We start from the raw sequence: 14,209 nt of genomic DNA on the forward strand, positions 1-14,209 counted from the left end.
ACATGAATTGTCCTAGTTCTGTGATGATTATTTTTTAAATCCAAGGTGCACGATAGGAAATATGCATTCTCCATTTCGTGTATACTAATACAAATGCTCTATGATGAGGTGAACTGAGTGTTGGGTATCGTACTCTCAAAGAAATAATGCTTGCAACTATTACTTAATTGTACAAACTCCTGATATTGAATGGAGTAAAAGATACCTTCAATTAAATAAAATAACACTTCCCAAAACATTTTTCACCTCCAGGCTTTTCGGAGAAACCCAACAATTCCCCAGTAAGTATTTGTTCATGTCAGACTGACCACTTGTTCTGATTATTAAGTAGTACGTAGTTACTTTAAATTTGTTTTTTTTTATCATTGGATTGTGTCTTTCATAGCTGAAGACTTCTGAATCTGTTTTGGAAATGAAGGAAACCTCTCCTAAAAAAAGGCAGCAGAAATCAGGTAATGTTCACTTCATGTGGTTCTGGGTTTAGCTTCCTAATCTTTCTGAATAGGAGTATTAAATAAAGCATCTGATTTATTTGTTTTGCAGATTTATTGGAGGAATTTGGTTTAGGAGGTGCAGAGGATATTGAAGGTATTCGTAACAGTCTCTTTGTAGTGTTTTTATGGACAGGCACATTGTACTTGCAAATTTTTTCCTAATATTAAAGTAATGGTTCTAGCAAGGTGTTCTGGGAGCAGAAGGTCTACTGAAATATGCCTCTATGCATGTGTGTTCTCCCTTGAGCCTGCCATTCAACACTGTAAATACCCTTCCATGATGTAGGCTTCCTCCGCCATACCTGCTCCCTAAGTGAAGCAGCTAGCTGGTCCACTATATATTGGAGAGAGGATATATGACTTTAATGTGTTTTTTTTAGTTCCTTTGTTCTAATGTTTATTGATTTGTATATTTTTTAATGAGATGAGAAACAATTCCCCATTCAGGTTTTAGAGTTTCTACAATCAGCTGTTGAAAATATAAAGCAGAGAGAGGTGAACAGATATGTAGGCAAGTGAACTTGTAACTTCTAAGTATAGAATACAAATAGTTCCAAGTTCTTTGGCATACTTGGTGTGGGTTTTTTTTGGGGGGGGGGAGGAGGAGTACTGTTGTTCTTTTGATGATATTAGAGATTAAACTTCTCTCTAGGAAAAATCTCTCACTCCTCTTGTTCTTCTCTCTCTCGTGTATTTGCAATGGGTAAGCAACAACAGGTCCTCTTTTGCCCTTTATTCTGCAGTGATAGTGTTTTTGTAAGATGCATAGAGGTTTGTTAAAAGTTGTTCAGTTAAAACATGAGTTTTGGTTTTGTCTGTATTATACAGTAACGTGAAATGTGGCCCCATAGTGGACCAGTGTGTTATAATGTAATATTAAAAATCACAGAAAGACTGCCTTTTCCTAGGTCATTTCATGTCAGCTATTTTTCCTATGTGTCTTTATTCATTTCTGTCATGTTGTTTTTTACCCATGTGTTATCTTGAAGATCAGGTGTTAAGAAGTACATGTGAAAATTTCTTTCTAACTTTTATGTTTGGATTTGGGTTTAAGCAATTTAGATTGCTTCGGCAAAGAATCATGATTCCTGCAGCACAAATACTTCTAACTGTGAAAAGGTTGAATGCCATCCTTCACAAGTTTATTTCATAAATCTGGAAAACAGGTCCAGTATCTTGCACAATTAAATGTTGAATGAGAGCTGAAATTTGTCATTCTATTTACTTTGTTACTGACTCACAGTAATAACTTCTTAAAATCTATTTTGGGGTCAAAATTAAGTAGTGGTCTTCTCATGCTTTCTGTATAGAAGAGTAGCTGCTTTGCACCGTAATCTGCAAAAAGTCATTATGTGAGACAATTTATGAGGAGGGAAATCTTGGGAGAGAGTGGAGAGGTAAAGGTTAATTGGAAAGAAAACTAAAAGTCATCTTTCGATACCCGCTAGGGACCAGGCAGAGTAAAAAGGTGTGCGAAATGCATGTTTTGTATGCACAGGGATTTCTGTGTATTTATACGTTCATGTTTTTGAATTATTTTTCCAGCCGCTGGAAAAATAATTACTGACTAGAGTTACTGACACCATGAGAACTGGAATTTTGCAGATGGAAGAATATTGTTGCCTTTCATCTTTCCTGCCTTTTTCCTTGTTCTGTGGCTGTTGAACAGAAATTTCAAGATTGATAAAAACCGTATGAAAAAAAAATCTTATGGGCTCCAAAGATCCTAAAATCTTATCTAAAGACTGAGACTTCAGACTTAAACAGCTGCTACTGAAAACTTTACTGTTGACCATGGTGGGCAAGACTGAATAAGAGTTTGGGTTGCTTTTGATTAAAGTGTCTGGACTCTGAAACAGAATCCAAAACGTTAAGATACTGACATACTCTGAACAGAGAATGTGAATTGCTTGTTTAGAAAGTCAGTACAAAACTGGGTGCTGGCAAGTCTGCTTTTATCCAACTTTCAGGCAGATACAGTTGACCAGAAGAGCTTATTCAGTCAGTGTTGTGCAGTATTCTAGAGGAAAGGTGTCACAGCTCTCCTGCATCCACAAAATACTTAGTCTATCTTTTAAGCAAAATTGTAGTGTCCATGTTACGTGGTGGGAGTAGTCACACATATCAAGTTGTATGGTAGGAAGCTGCATGCACGTTGCAGTTTGTGACCTGAATGAACACTGATGAAGTGACAGAAGAAATCTGGCAAGTGTACCTTTATGAAAATGGTATAGGAGCAGCCCCATATATCTGAGAGATTGACCGCCCCCTGCTGTACTTGGGGTGGAGAGGCTTCTAGGAGCACACTGGTATGTCTAGACTCTTCTCATTCTAGGAGGTATTGTTACCACCCAAGAGGCTTATGTGTAAATTACCAGCATACTGGGTGCCTGTCTGCCTTGTTCTACTCTCTTGAGTTCTTTTCCTTTTGTTTTCTGAAAGAGTGTTACAAATTAGTGTGACGTTTGTACAGAAACTTCTCTTGGATTTCATCAGACTCCAATGCTTCTGGTCACCCCTCCCAGAACTGTGTGCTTAGTGAGGGAGGGACTTGCTGGTTCAAATTCTCCAGCCACATTGCAATTCTAGTAAGAGGGGCAAGGACCCATCTACAAAAACTATGCATAACTAATGGAGGAAAGGGCAATGTTGATCTCCAAATTATGGATGTTGTTTGTATCAGACCTAAGTGTTTACTTACTACAAGCATTTTGGTATTGATAATTTATGACACTATGGTGCTATCTACAAATGTGCTTTGACCACCAGCACATCTGTCCTCTATTTCTAATGCTGGTTGGAGCCTTCATCTGCACCAGCAAAGAGCTTGAGCTCTCTATAAGTATCAGTAAAAGGCTAAATCGACTCTGTGATCTTGAAAAACAAGAAAAAGGGAAAAATGCCTGTTTTCCTCATAGAACATTATCCTTAGGTATAAAGGTATGTTATTATCTATGATGCATTTCAGACAGTCTGACGAGTATCATAGTCATCAATAGATCATCATAACAACCCTGTGAAATAAGGGCTGTCAAGCCACTAATGACTAACATGTGTTGGGAAATGCCTTGTTCTAAAAAAACCTAAAAAACAAATTCACAAAATGTCTAGGAAATTGCACCCACCAGTGATTGAGGTGGGAGGAGAAGATTGTTATTTCACACTGTATAACTTGAGGTTAGAATCAACCTCTGGAGACCTGTATGACTGACTGACGAGGTTAGGTTCCCAATTCAGACATAATGATTTGTAATTCGAAGCTTGTATCTTAATGTAATCCCCTTCGAGAAATGAAAGCTTGCAAAAGGAGTCACCTAAAGCAGAAAATGCCAGAAGTGAGGTTGGCCCTATGACTCGTTAATACTGGACCCTTTTGTATTTTTATGAGGATACCTATTTTCTCCCTGTCTTGCTCGCTTTTCTTGTAGAAGGAGTATTGTGTCCCTCTTTAGCAGTGAAGTTTTGCCTATAGAAAGGTGATTGCACAGAAACCATAGAATTATGGAGCGGGAAAGGAGGTGCAGAGCGATTAAGGTGAAAACCTCCATCTCTGTTTTTAGATTTCACACTTGAGCTGCTGGGACTTTTTTCTTTCTGAATACTTGATACTTAAAAGTGTTCAGTGTGCCTTCCATACAAACAATGACAATGAGTTGCTGCTTCTAAATTGTATCTGGGACTATCTGGAATCCAATTCTTAGATATAACAGAGATTCAAGGTAGGCACCCCATAATGGGGAGTCCAGACTGAGTGACTGCTTCTGAGGAGTTTGTGACCTGTCAAATATTACTTAGAAATTCTGAGACAGGAGAGGGTGGAATGCAGTTTTCAACAGTACAAGTGAAATGTCCAGATCATGGGTTGTTTCAACATTTCACAAGCCTGTCTCTCATTCAGTGTCCCATCTGTGTCTTCTGCAACAGATGAGGCAGCAGTTTGACTAAAATACTCAGTCCAGATCCAGGTCTAGAGACAGATCATTGTTTCATGCATGGATTAGAACTGGGGCCTTAAAGATTTCAAGCCTGTGATTTTTGTCGTTCCTGATTTTCTGTGCACAATACATAGGGGAAATTAAAATTGCTGGAGGAGTGTAGCTAGTTACTGCATGGCACGCACAGTGTCAGAGAGAGATCACACACCTTTAAGAAAGGAGAGTGGTTTATTTGTGACCATTATAGTGATTTTCAGCAAATTCCCTTTATACGTTAAAAAATAAAATGCCCTAGAAGAAAGGAATTCACACAGGTGCATCTTAAAAATCTGTATTATGATAATTTTCTCTCTAGGACCTCACAAATTTGAGGGAATGTGTTGTTCTGTGTTACGATTTTTCTCCCAAATATGGTGATTCAAGATGCGCTTGAGGTGTAAATAAGTAGTATTAAGTCATGCTGGTTCTAAAAAAAAAATATGTGGTTTTCACTGTAGATGAGTACTCAGGATCTACCTTTCATATGTCATCATCAGCTGAAAAAGAAGACATCAAGGATGCCATTGAAAATTATGGGGCACAGGTATGTGAAACTAAGTATTCTAAATTACAGTCTGAATTGGTAAATTGTAGTGTACACTAAGGTAAAGAAAACTTATCAGTCAGTGAATAGAGCTGAAGGGAGAGTCCTGTAGATTATGGTTGTATTATAGTCTTAAGTAAAGTTGGAAAAAGTTGTCTTATGGCAGGGTAAAATCCTTGTCATTGTGTTGGATACTTGCTGTTATACTGATGGTTTCCAGCTGCTTTGCTTAAATTTTGATCAGTGTTTTTCCTTTTGTGTGGTGCTGAGAAACAGTGCAGTCAAATGCATTTGTTTTCCCTATGCAAAATGCACATTCAAGTGAAGAAGGAGATTTGTCTATAATATGCTGATCTGTTGGATTAAACTGCCTGATCTTCCTCTTTGTAAGAGAAAGATCAAACAAAAAAACTTGACATTTGGTGAGCTTTCTGATGCTTTCACTGCCTCTGCAAAATACGTGCTTGTTTGACCATGTTAATAAGTGTTTGAAAAGCGTTTGTTTTTTTCAGAGGGCATTCTAGAGGGGAATAGGGCAGGCAGTCTGTGTTTGGCACACAGGACAGGGCTGGATAGAGGAGTCTGGAGTCTTCTGTAACATGTCAAGGGACAGTGGAGCAAATGATTTCCACCCCACATCCTGTCACCACGAAAGAAGGTCTTGTTTAATTTCAATAGGCAGAGACAGAACTTAAGCCTATTGACAGGTGGTAGTAGTTGGGCAACGAACTTGGGAATGGAGAGGCCGAGGCAGATGGTGGCTGGCTGAGGTGTTCCTTCCCTGTTCTGAAAGGAGGAATTTTTGCAGAAGGAGAAAAGAGAGCAAGGAGTTGGACGGTTGTAGCCCATTGGGACACCAAGGCTGCAGGCCCTAAGTAGAAGGGACCGTGAGCTAAGGAGGCACATGGAGAAGGAGCATGTTGGGAGGAGCGTGACACATGACATGGGAGTCAGGACTGTTGAGGAACAGAGCATGGGGTCAGGGATGTCAGGAGACTGAGTGGGGCTGAGGCATGGTACGGTTTTCATACAAGCTTGGGATCCTGGTTTTGGGGATAAGGGAAGGAATGGACAGGTTTTCCTAGTAGATCCTTTTCTTTGGAGCTTGGAATGGAATTTAATATTTCTGAGTCTTAGGTGAAGAAATAGCCCTAACTTTGCCAATTTTCCATGTGGTGGACAGTAAAAGCTTGTCATGTTCATTCACATTGTATTAGCTCAGCTGGCAGGGGACTGTAAAATGCCAGGCAGTAGAGAATGATGGAAGAAGGAGAGTGGGGAAAATGTAGGCAGTTGTAATGAAAAATGGTATTAAAGCAGTAAAACATGAAAAAATAAATTGCTTTGTGACAAATGTCAGCAGTTTCAGAAAGCAGGTAGGCTAAAAGGTAAAAGCAACCCTAATGTCCAGACAAATCTTATCCAAGAAAACCTGTTGTCACTCAAGTAAGTCCTATTTTTAAGAAAATTATGATTCAGTGAACCTTTAATTTAGTATCCCTTGATTTTTATTATAAGATATTTTGAAAGCAATTGTTTATTTGTATTATTTCTGTTATATGATAGGATGAGTTTGCAACAGAAATTACCTAGATTAACTGTAACTTCCTTTTTCTTGGTAATCTTTCTGTCTGTACCTGTTTATTAAGGATAAATATATTTTAGAAGCTACCATCTTGGTAGAAAAAACAGCACATGAAAATCAGACTGACAAAGCAGAAATTTCACATCAGGAAGCCCTAGCAGAAAATGAGGAATTGCACAGTGCTGACAAGCAGTTAAGTCCAAAACCTTGGGAAGAAAGATATGAAAGGATGTGGGTTGAAAATGAGAAAAGGGAATTGAAAACAAATTTTAAAAACATTACAGCAGAGCTGAAGCAGCTGTTTGGTGAAATTAATGAAACTGGGAAAACTACTTCCCTTGTGGAAGAAATGTCAGAATATGGCTTCAGTGAAGAATTGAAGAGTTCTCGTGTTGTTTCATCTCGTGTGACAGAATCAAGTAATAAGTTAGAAACTAAAGGTGAATTTGGAGATATTAAACTTATGCTAGGTGGAAAAGAACCCAAAATGGAAATTGAAATTCCAAGTCTTGGTGTCCTTCCTGATCAAAATAACTTAAATGCAAATGTGGAAGATACCTGGAGTACAGATGAAGAAGATGGCACAAATGGTACAGATAATACAAAGGTGCCTCTAGCAAAAGGAGAGGAAAAGAAAATGCCTACTATGGAAATGGAAGAGAATGAAAATGGAAGTAGTAGAAATGTAGAGGGAAGTCCTGAATACTCCCTGAGACATAGCTTAAAAACAAGTATTTTGGATGATGCTTCTAATATTCTTCCTAAAATAAGACCTGTTTCTACAAGTGATGCAAACACACTTTTTGTAACAGAAAGGAAACTTGGAAAAGACTCTGGATTTAATTACGAAGTTCCCGGGGACTGCCTTATCGACAATTATAAAATAGGAGAAACAGAAATTGACAGTCTTTTCGCAAATGCTCGACAATCATGTGGCATGCAGAAAAGAAATCTTGATGAAGAACTAAAACAAGATATGGAAAGATTTAAGAGTAAGGTAGGAATGCTGCAAATAGTATTCCTGGCTTTGGAGAAAGAGAAGGTACAGCTGCAAAAAGAGGTAGAAGTTCATCTGCTAATCGTTATTCTTTAGCCTTTCTCCATACCAATGGTCCTGTTCACTTTAGCTATTTGTTATTAAGGGAAGATGCTTTCTGCAAATTGGGTTTTGTTTTGATGGAAATATGTTACTTATAAATAAAGAGAGCAGTAGAGACTTGTCCTTTTCCCCATTATGTAATTAATTAGAAGATTTTTGGAAAACACAGAATGCATTATTGTTCCAGTTTAACAATAGGTGGCACTCGGTTCCAGTTTAAGTTGTTATCACTTCATTGCCATAAAAAGAAATGCACACAATTACATCCGTTCTGATTCTGAATCAAAGAATGAAAATAGCTTCTGAACAGGGTCTTGACTAATCTATTCATTTGCTGTGATTTCTGCATGGTGTGTATTCCTTGCTCTTCACTAAAATTCCTGTTTGCTGTGAAACCATTTCTGCTTGTGGGTTTGAGATCATTCCCTGCCCCACCCCCCCTTTAGGTAAGCAGTAGCCCAGCACACTTCTGCTTGGTTTTTTTTTTTCTGGGTTTACAACTAACATCGTGCAGTCCTTCTAACTCTTTGTCCATCAGTAATGCTTTCACTTTTTGTTGTTCATGTTTTAAGATACACTATTGTTTTCTTTCTAAGGGCTATGTTTTTGTTATATCTTTAATCATGAGTGAATTCGAAGTACTTTCAATGACTTGATACGCTTTGTAGTGTAATTTAGTGAAAAAGCTTCTCTATATGAATTGATTTTTTTTTTTTTTTTTTTTTTTTTTCATTTTATGTGATTGCAGAGCTAAACCCTGAATTATTCAATCTTGGATATGCTGTTTTTCCTTTCTAGAAGTACTGAGAGATATGAAGTTTAACTTTCTTTTTGTAGGTTGAGAAGGAAAAAAGCAAAGAAAGATATTTCAAAACACAGGACGTGGCAAAACAGGAAGATCTTGATAAATTAAATACACCGACAGGCATTGTTACTGATCAGCACATGAAAGAAAAGCTTACTCTAAGGAAGAATGACTGTTTGACAATGGAGAATGAAAACACTAGAGAAGAAAAAGACGAACAGAATTTTTCATCTGAGGAGAGATCAAAATTGATTAAATTGCCAATGAAAGGGTAAACTAAGGAAATAATCTCTAATTCTTTTTTGTAGTACTACTTAAGTATCTTCTAGGTTTTCTAATATTGTAGTAGTTGAAGTAGTTTCCTCAATGCTGAAAGTCATACTGAGTTGTCCACTGCTTCTAAAACATTTAAGAAAAAACCCAATTTTTTTAGAAAAACCTAAGCTCACAACAGAGGTGAAAATTTATTGCCTGCTTTTTTAAAAAAGAGACTTTTGAAAACCAAATTTGAAGACTGGAAAAAACAGTTATTTTTGTAGGAAATGGCCATCCAGAAAAGAAAAGTAAGAACTTACAGTTTACTTTGCTTTCTCCCTTTTCTAGGTGATTTTAGTGATCTCCATGTGGTTGGTGTTTTCCTTTTCATTAAGTTCAGGTGCTCTTTGTCAGGAAAAGGGAAAAGATGATATTACCAAACCAATCTCAAAAGTTTGAACCCAAAGTGTAACCCTAAGCAGGAGTGTTTCCCTGTCTGTCCCTCAAAGGAATCTCTGCTCTAGATACTTTCTCTAATGGGGATATTGGATGCGTTCCATCTTACCTGAATCTAGCTCAGATTCCACATTTCCCCCTTATTCCTAGGGGAAGGTTTTTTAAATACTTGGGTATCTTCCATGATCTTTGGGGTCAAGTCTGTGTTTTATCATAGATATTTTTCATCTCAATTGTTTCTGGACATCATCTTAAGTATGTCTGTTTCACAGAAATATTTTCTGTAAAGCTACTGAATTGGTGATTTTATTTTTTCTTTCTGTTTAATGTAGTAAATTTGCCCTGAATACCAAAGTTGCAAAGAAAAATAAAAGACAGACTTCAAAGCAGAAGGCTAATCAGCAGATGAGCACTTCCAGTGGGAATAATTTTCAAGTACTAGATGATAGCACTTTCAGTGAAACATCTCAAGATGAAGGAAGGTACTGAATATAAGGAATATTATAAATAAAACTTACTTAATGATAAAAATTGACCTAAAAGCTAAAGGTAAGTTTTGTAAACCTGATGTGTACAATGATTCCTGTTCTTTCATGTGACAATACTACCTGATACCTACCCTTTGTGCTCAAAAACACTTCTTTTTCGCTTGGAGTGTTTTAAACATACTAGCCAAGTTATCGATAAGGTCAGATGTGCGCAAATTCTGAGCTTGTGCACGTGTATAAATATATATATTTTAGAGAGACTTATAGAAGAGCAAAATGACTCTTTCCTGAAGGCATCCCAAGTTTTTCCCACCCCTCTCCCCCAAGCTGTTTCCCCTCCCAGCTTCTTGCCCACCCCAAACTTACTTGTGTGGGAGGCAAAGTGAGAACAGGTGTTGACACTGTACAAGCACTGTTCAGCAATAGCTAAAACATTGGTGTGTTATCAACACTGTTTTGGTCAGAAATCTAACAGACAGCACTGTGTGGGCTGCTACGAAGAAAATTAACTCCATCCCAGCCAGACCCAGTACACTAGAGAATCCAGAATTATTGTTCTTTGACCCGTAAGAGGATTCTCAGTACTGAAGAGAGCTCAACCTCTAGTATTAAACTAGGGAATGCACATATACACAAATATACAGTGTACATGTGCAGTGTATCTACATATTTGTAGCTGTAAGATTCCTGTGACTTTGAGTGAAGTGCAGAGAACAGTTATTTCAACTATTTGCTTAATAACTTGTGGAAAAAATAGCCTTCCAATAAACATAACAGTACACAAATTTTTTTCAGTTTCCAACTAGATCTAACAAAATTCTTGTATTCAAATTTAGTTAATTCACTTCTGAAATTAAGTTTTCAGAGCCACTTTAGATATTGTTCATAATGCAATATCAGCATTCCAGTACTGAATATATTTCTGTTTTCCAGACCTGCAGCAAAAACAGGAAGTGAAAAGAACAAGGTACTGTAAAATTGGTTTCTTGATAAACCGTTTTTATCAGCTTTTAATCACTTATATGGGAACAGCATTTATGTAGTGGTCAACTAGATGCAGAAATTGCTTCTAGTATGCAGCTTCATCATATCTGAGCCAAATCCATGGGCTGGGAATAAAAGAATGAAGCATTCATGCATTTGTAATGATCTGTAATACTATGTAGTTGTATACAGAAAATACTGTATTGTTTGTAGGTCAGCATACAAATGGATGTAACTGATGACCTTGATTTAACTCACTCATCTGACACAAGTTCAGAGGACGTTGAATTACCAACTTCAACCTACAAAGAGGCTATGTTGCTGTTAGAACAGCTTAGTGTGGATCATACGGGTATGTTTTCAAGTCATTTTGTCTTCAGCTGTTAAAAGTTCCTCTTTTAAAACATGACTTCTTTGTATGCACTCCTAGGTATTTTAGGTTTATATTTTGATCTAGTATTTCTTTATGATTAGAGATCCCCCCCCTCAAAAGATGTGAAATTATCTCACTTAACCACAGATGTCTGTATTGTCAGCAAACATGCCTTACTTTATCATTGGTTCCCTGTCTAGTTAGAGCTGCAGAAACAGGTTCTTGCCAAGTGCAGTTCAGCTCCTTCTAATGCAGTCATCAAAAGTTAGCAAGATCTTTTTCCTCTTTATATCCCCTTAATAGCTAATGACAAATGGTGCAGCAAAATAATGGCTTTGCTTAAATGTATATATAAAAAATCAGCTGTCATAAGATACTTGCATATATACACATAGCATTATATAAACATAAGCATCGCTTACTATGTCTATTAAACTATGATAAAATTTTGTTAGGCAAGGGTTAACCTTGACTAAAGGCCACATTCCCACCCAGCTGTTCTTTCACTGCCCCTCCTCAACAGGACAAAACAGGATGAAAAAGCTTGAGGATCAATACAAAGGCAGGGCTATCACTTAACCAGTTACTGTCACAGTCAAAACAGACTACACTTTGGGGAATCTTAACTTGTTACCAATTAAAATAAATTTGGATAGTGAGAAACAAAGACAAAAAAATTAAAAGACGACCTCCCCACCACCCCTTTCTCAAGTTCAGTTTCACTCCTTCACTCCCGACTGGGCTACCCCTCCCCAAGCAGTGCAGGGAGGCTGGGGTCTGCAGTCAGGACACAGCAGTTTCCCTGTGCCACTCCTCCTTTCTCACACTTTTCCCCAGCTCCAGTGTGATTCCTTCCATGGGCTGCAGTCCTTCAGGGAAAATCTGCTCCAGCCTGGGCTCTCCATGGGCTACAGGTCCTTCAGGAAATAATCACCTGCTCTGGCATGGGGTCCTCCACAGTACTGCATTGTGGATATCTGCTCCAGCATGGCCCTCTCCAGGGGCTGCAGGGAAATACCTGTTCCACCATGGTGTCTCCGTGGGCTGCAGGGGAATCTCTGCTCTGACACCTGGAGCACCTCCTCTCCCTCCTTCTTCACTGATCTGGGTGTTCACAAAGCTGTTTTTCACATTCTTTTTCCCTTCTCCTCTGCCTGTGTGGTGTTCTTGCCCTTTCCTAAATATGTTCTCCCCAAGGTGCCACCAGCGTGGCTGAGAGGCTCAGCTGTACCCTGTGGTGGGTCTATTGGAACTGGCTGTGTTCAGCACAGGGCAATGCCTGGCCTCTTCTCACAGAGACGTCCCCACTACCTGTAGTCTTCCTGCTACCAGAACCTTGCCAGCTAGGCCCCAAAGCAAAGAATTAAATAATTTATACTTTGGAAAGTATTTGTGCATATGTGCAGCTTTGTGTCTTTTCTCTCAAAATAGGTTCTGCTATTTTGTTGAAAATTCAAAACATACTTCTTGAATATGAACAGATAATAGAACATGAAAAAAATCGGTATACAGCTGTCTGGAGAGAAGTAAGGAAATTGGAAAGTGAAAAGGAGGAGTCACAATTAATAGTGGAAGAAACTCAAGATTTGAAATCCATATTGGCTCACCAAGAATTGGAATGGAAAAGTGATATCCAAAGCCTTAAGTATGTAACCTTGTGTTCTGATAGTGTGTTATTGTGTCAGTGTTCATGTTCCAGAAGATGCTGATGGTACAGCTGATAGGGTGAGAAGTTTCTAGTCTTTTGGGTTTGGGTTTTTTGAATCCCATGGGCAAGTTATGCTACTTAATGTTGCGGGGAAAAAATGCCTGGGTATTATTTCCATGTAGAATCTTCTGGATGTTGTTTTAACTTTTTTAATAGCAGGAGAAGAGAACAAGAGAGTATGTATGGGAAAATGAGATTTATAAAAGAGAGATTTATATAAGATTTTTTATTTATTTATTTTGTCTCTGCAGCTTCTGTTAGTGTATAATATTGAGAATTCTGGTAATTCCCCAGAATGCAACTCAGAACAGAGCTGACAGCGTTTGTTTATTTGAAAGGTCAAATTCAGGCTTGCCCCTTTCCCCATACTGCTGAACTAGACCTGGGTGGTGTGAGATTTCTAATCACTCTTCACATCAGTTCAGACAAGAGCAGCCAGCAGGCACCATATGAAATTCAACAAGAACAACTGCAAAGCCCTGCAGTGGGGAAGGAAGATCCCCTTGTGATTATGTACTGTGGGGTGGCCTGGCTGGGGAGCTTGCTGAGAAAGCCCTGGTGGTCTTGGCAGAGAGCAAGCTCAACGTGAGCTAGTATGACCTGGCGGCTGAGAAGGCCAATGGCCTTCTGATTTGTCTCCAACGGTTTTTCAAAATTCTCAAGTATCTATCGATTACAAGGAGTTAATATTTTTGTTCTAAAAAATTCTCAAAGCAATGTTAACTTTACACTTATAAAAGCTATACTTTTGGTGACGTTACACTAAAAATTATATGTAAAGCTTTTTGCAGAATTTCCAAAGCAGATTTTCAATTGGCAGCTCCTTCCTTATGTTAATACTTGGGGTTTTTGTTTGTTTGTTTTGGTTTTTTGACTGTTGCAACGATATCAGAAAAAAATATTCAAAATAATTATCAAACATAGAACTGCTTTCTTGTTTGGGTACTGTGGACATGCCATGGACTCTTTTTTTTTTTTTTTTTTTTTTTTACCATGTTGGTGCTTATTGCTGATTTTCAGTTAGTAAAGAAGTTGACATTCCCTAAGGCTTTCATTATAAATTATCTTCAAAATTAAATTGATATTGTTTCTCCCAGACGTAGATCCATTGAGGTTTAAAACTATTTTTATTCGTATTAAGCTTAAACCTTATGCATTTCTAAATGTATTTTTGAACACTGACCTCATTCTTGAGTAAATAGAAGCTGCTTGCTCTTTCTATGGTCAGCAGTTGGTTTAGACTTACAGAAGGCTTGCTAAAAAATTGTTGGATCTGTCTTGTCTAAGTGGTGTGCTGCTTCATTGGTATTACTTGCGATCACTGAAACTGTAATATGTAGGCAATGCTCAGCATATTAAGAAAACTTATATTAATCATAGTAAAAGTTTATGATGCTTTGATCTGGTAAGACAACAAACTCCTTTTGAATGAAGTGTCTGTAAT

The 14,209-nt window shown here is 37.9% G+C and overlaps 1 protein-coding gene across 2 annotated transcripts in view; it reads left to right on the plus strand.

Moving 5' to 3' along the window:
* LOC126044557 (ankyrin repeat domain-containing protein 36A-like) overlaps positions 1 to 14,209 on the plus strand; it is a 57,741-nt gene that overhangs the window by 19,946 nt on the left and 23,586 nt on the right. For both annotated transcript variants that reach the window (XM_049814400.1, XM_049814401.1), the window contains 10 exons: positions 253 to 281; positions 386 to 452; positions 544 to 588; positions 4,927 to 5,012; positions 6,662 to 7,657; positions 8,534 to 8,772; positions 9,545 to 9,694; positions 10,634 to 10,667; positions 10,898 to 11,036; positions 12,489 to 12,702. In XM_049814400.1, coding sequence (XP_049670357.1) covers positions 253 to 281; positions 386 to 452; positions 544 to 588; positions 4,927 to 5,012; positions 6,662 to 7,657; positions 8,534 to 8,772; positions 9,545 to 9,694; positions 10,634 to 10,667; positions 10,898 to 11,036; positions 12,489 to 12,702 — 1,999 coding nt within the window. The remainder of the gene's footprint in view (positions 1 to 252; positions 282 to 385; positions 453 to 543; positions 589 to 4,926; positions 5,013 to 6,661; positions 7,658 to 8,533; positions 8,773 to 9,544; positions 9,695 to 10,633; positions 10,668 to 10,897; positions 11,037 to 12,488; positions 12,703 to 14,209) is intronic.

Source organism: Accipiter gentilis, chromosome 11 (genome assembly GCF_929443795.1).
Source record: "Accipiter gentilis chromosome 11, bAccGen1.1, whole genome shotgun sequence".
Taxonomy (NCBI): domain Eukaryota; kingdom Metazoa; phylum Chordata; class Aves; order Accipitriformes; family Accipitridae; genus Astur; species Astur gentilis.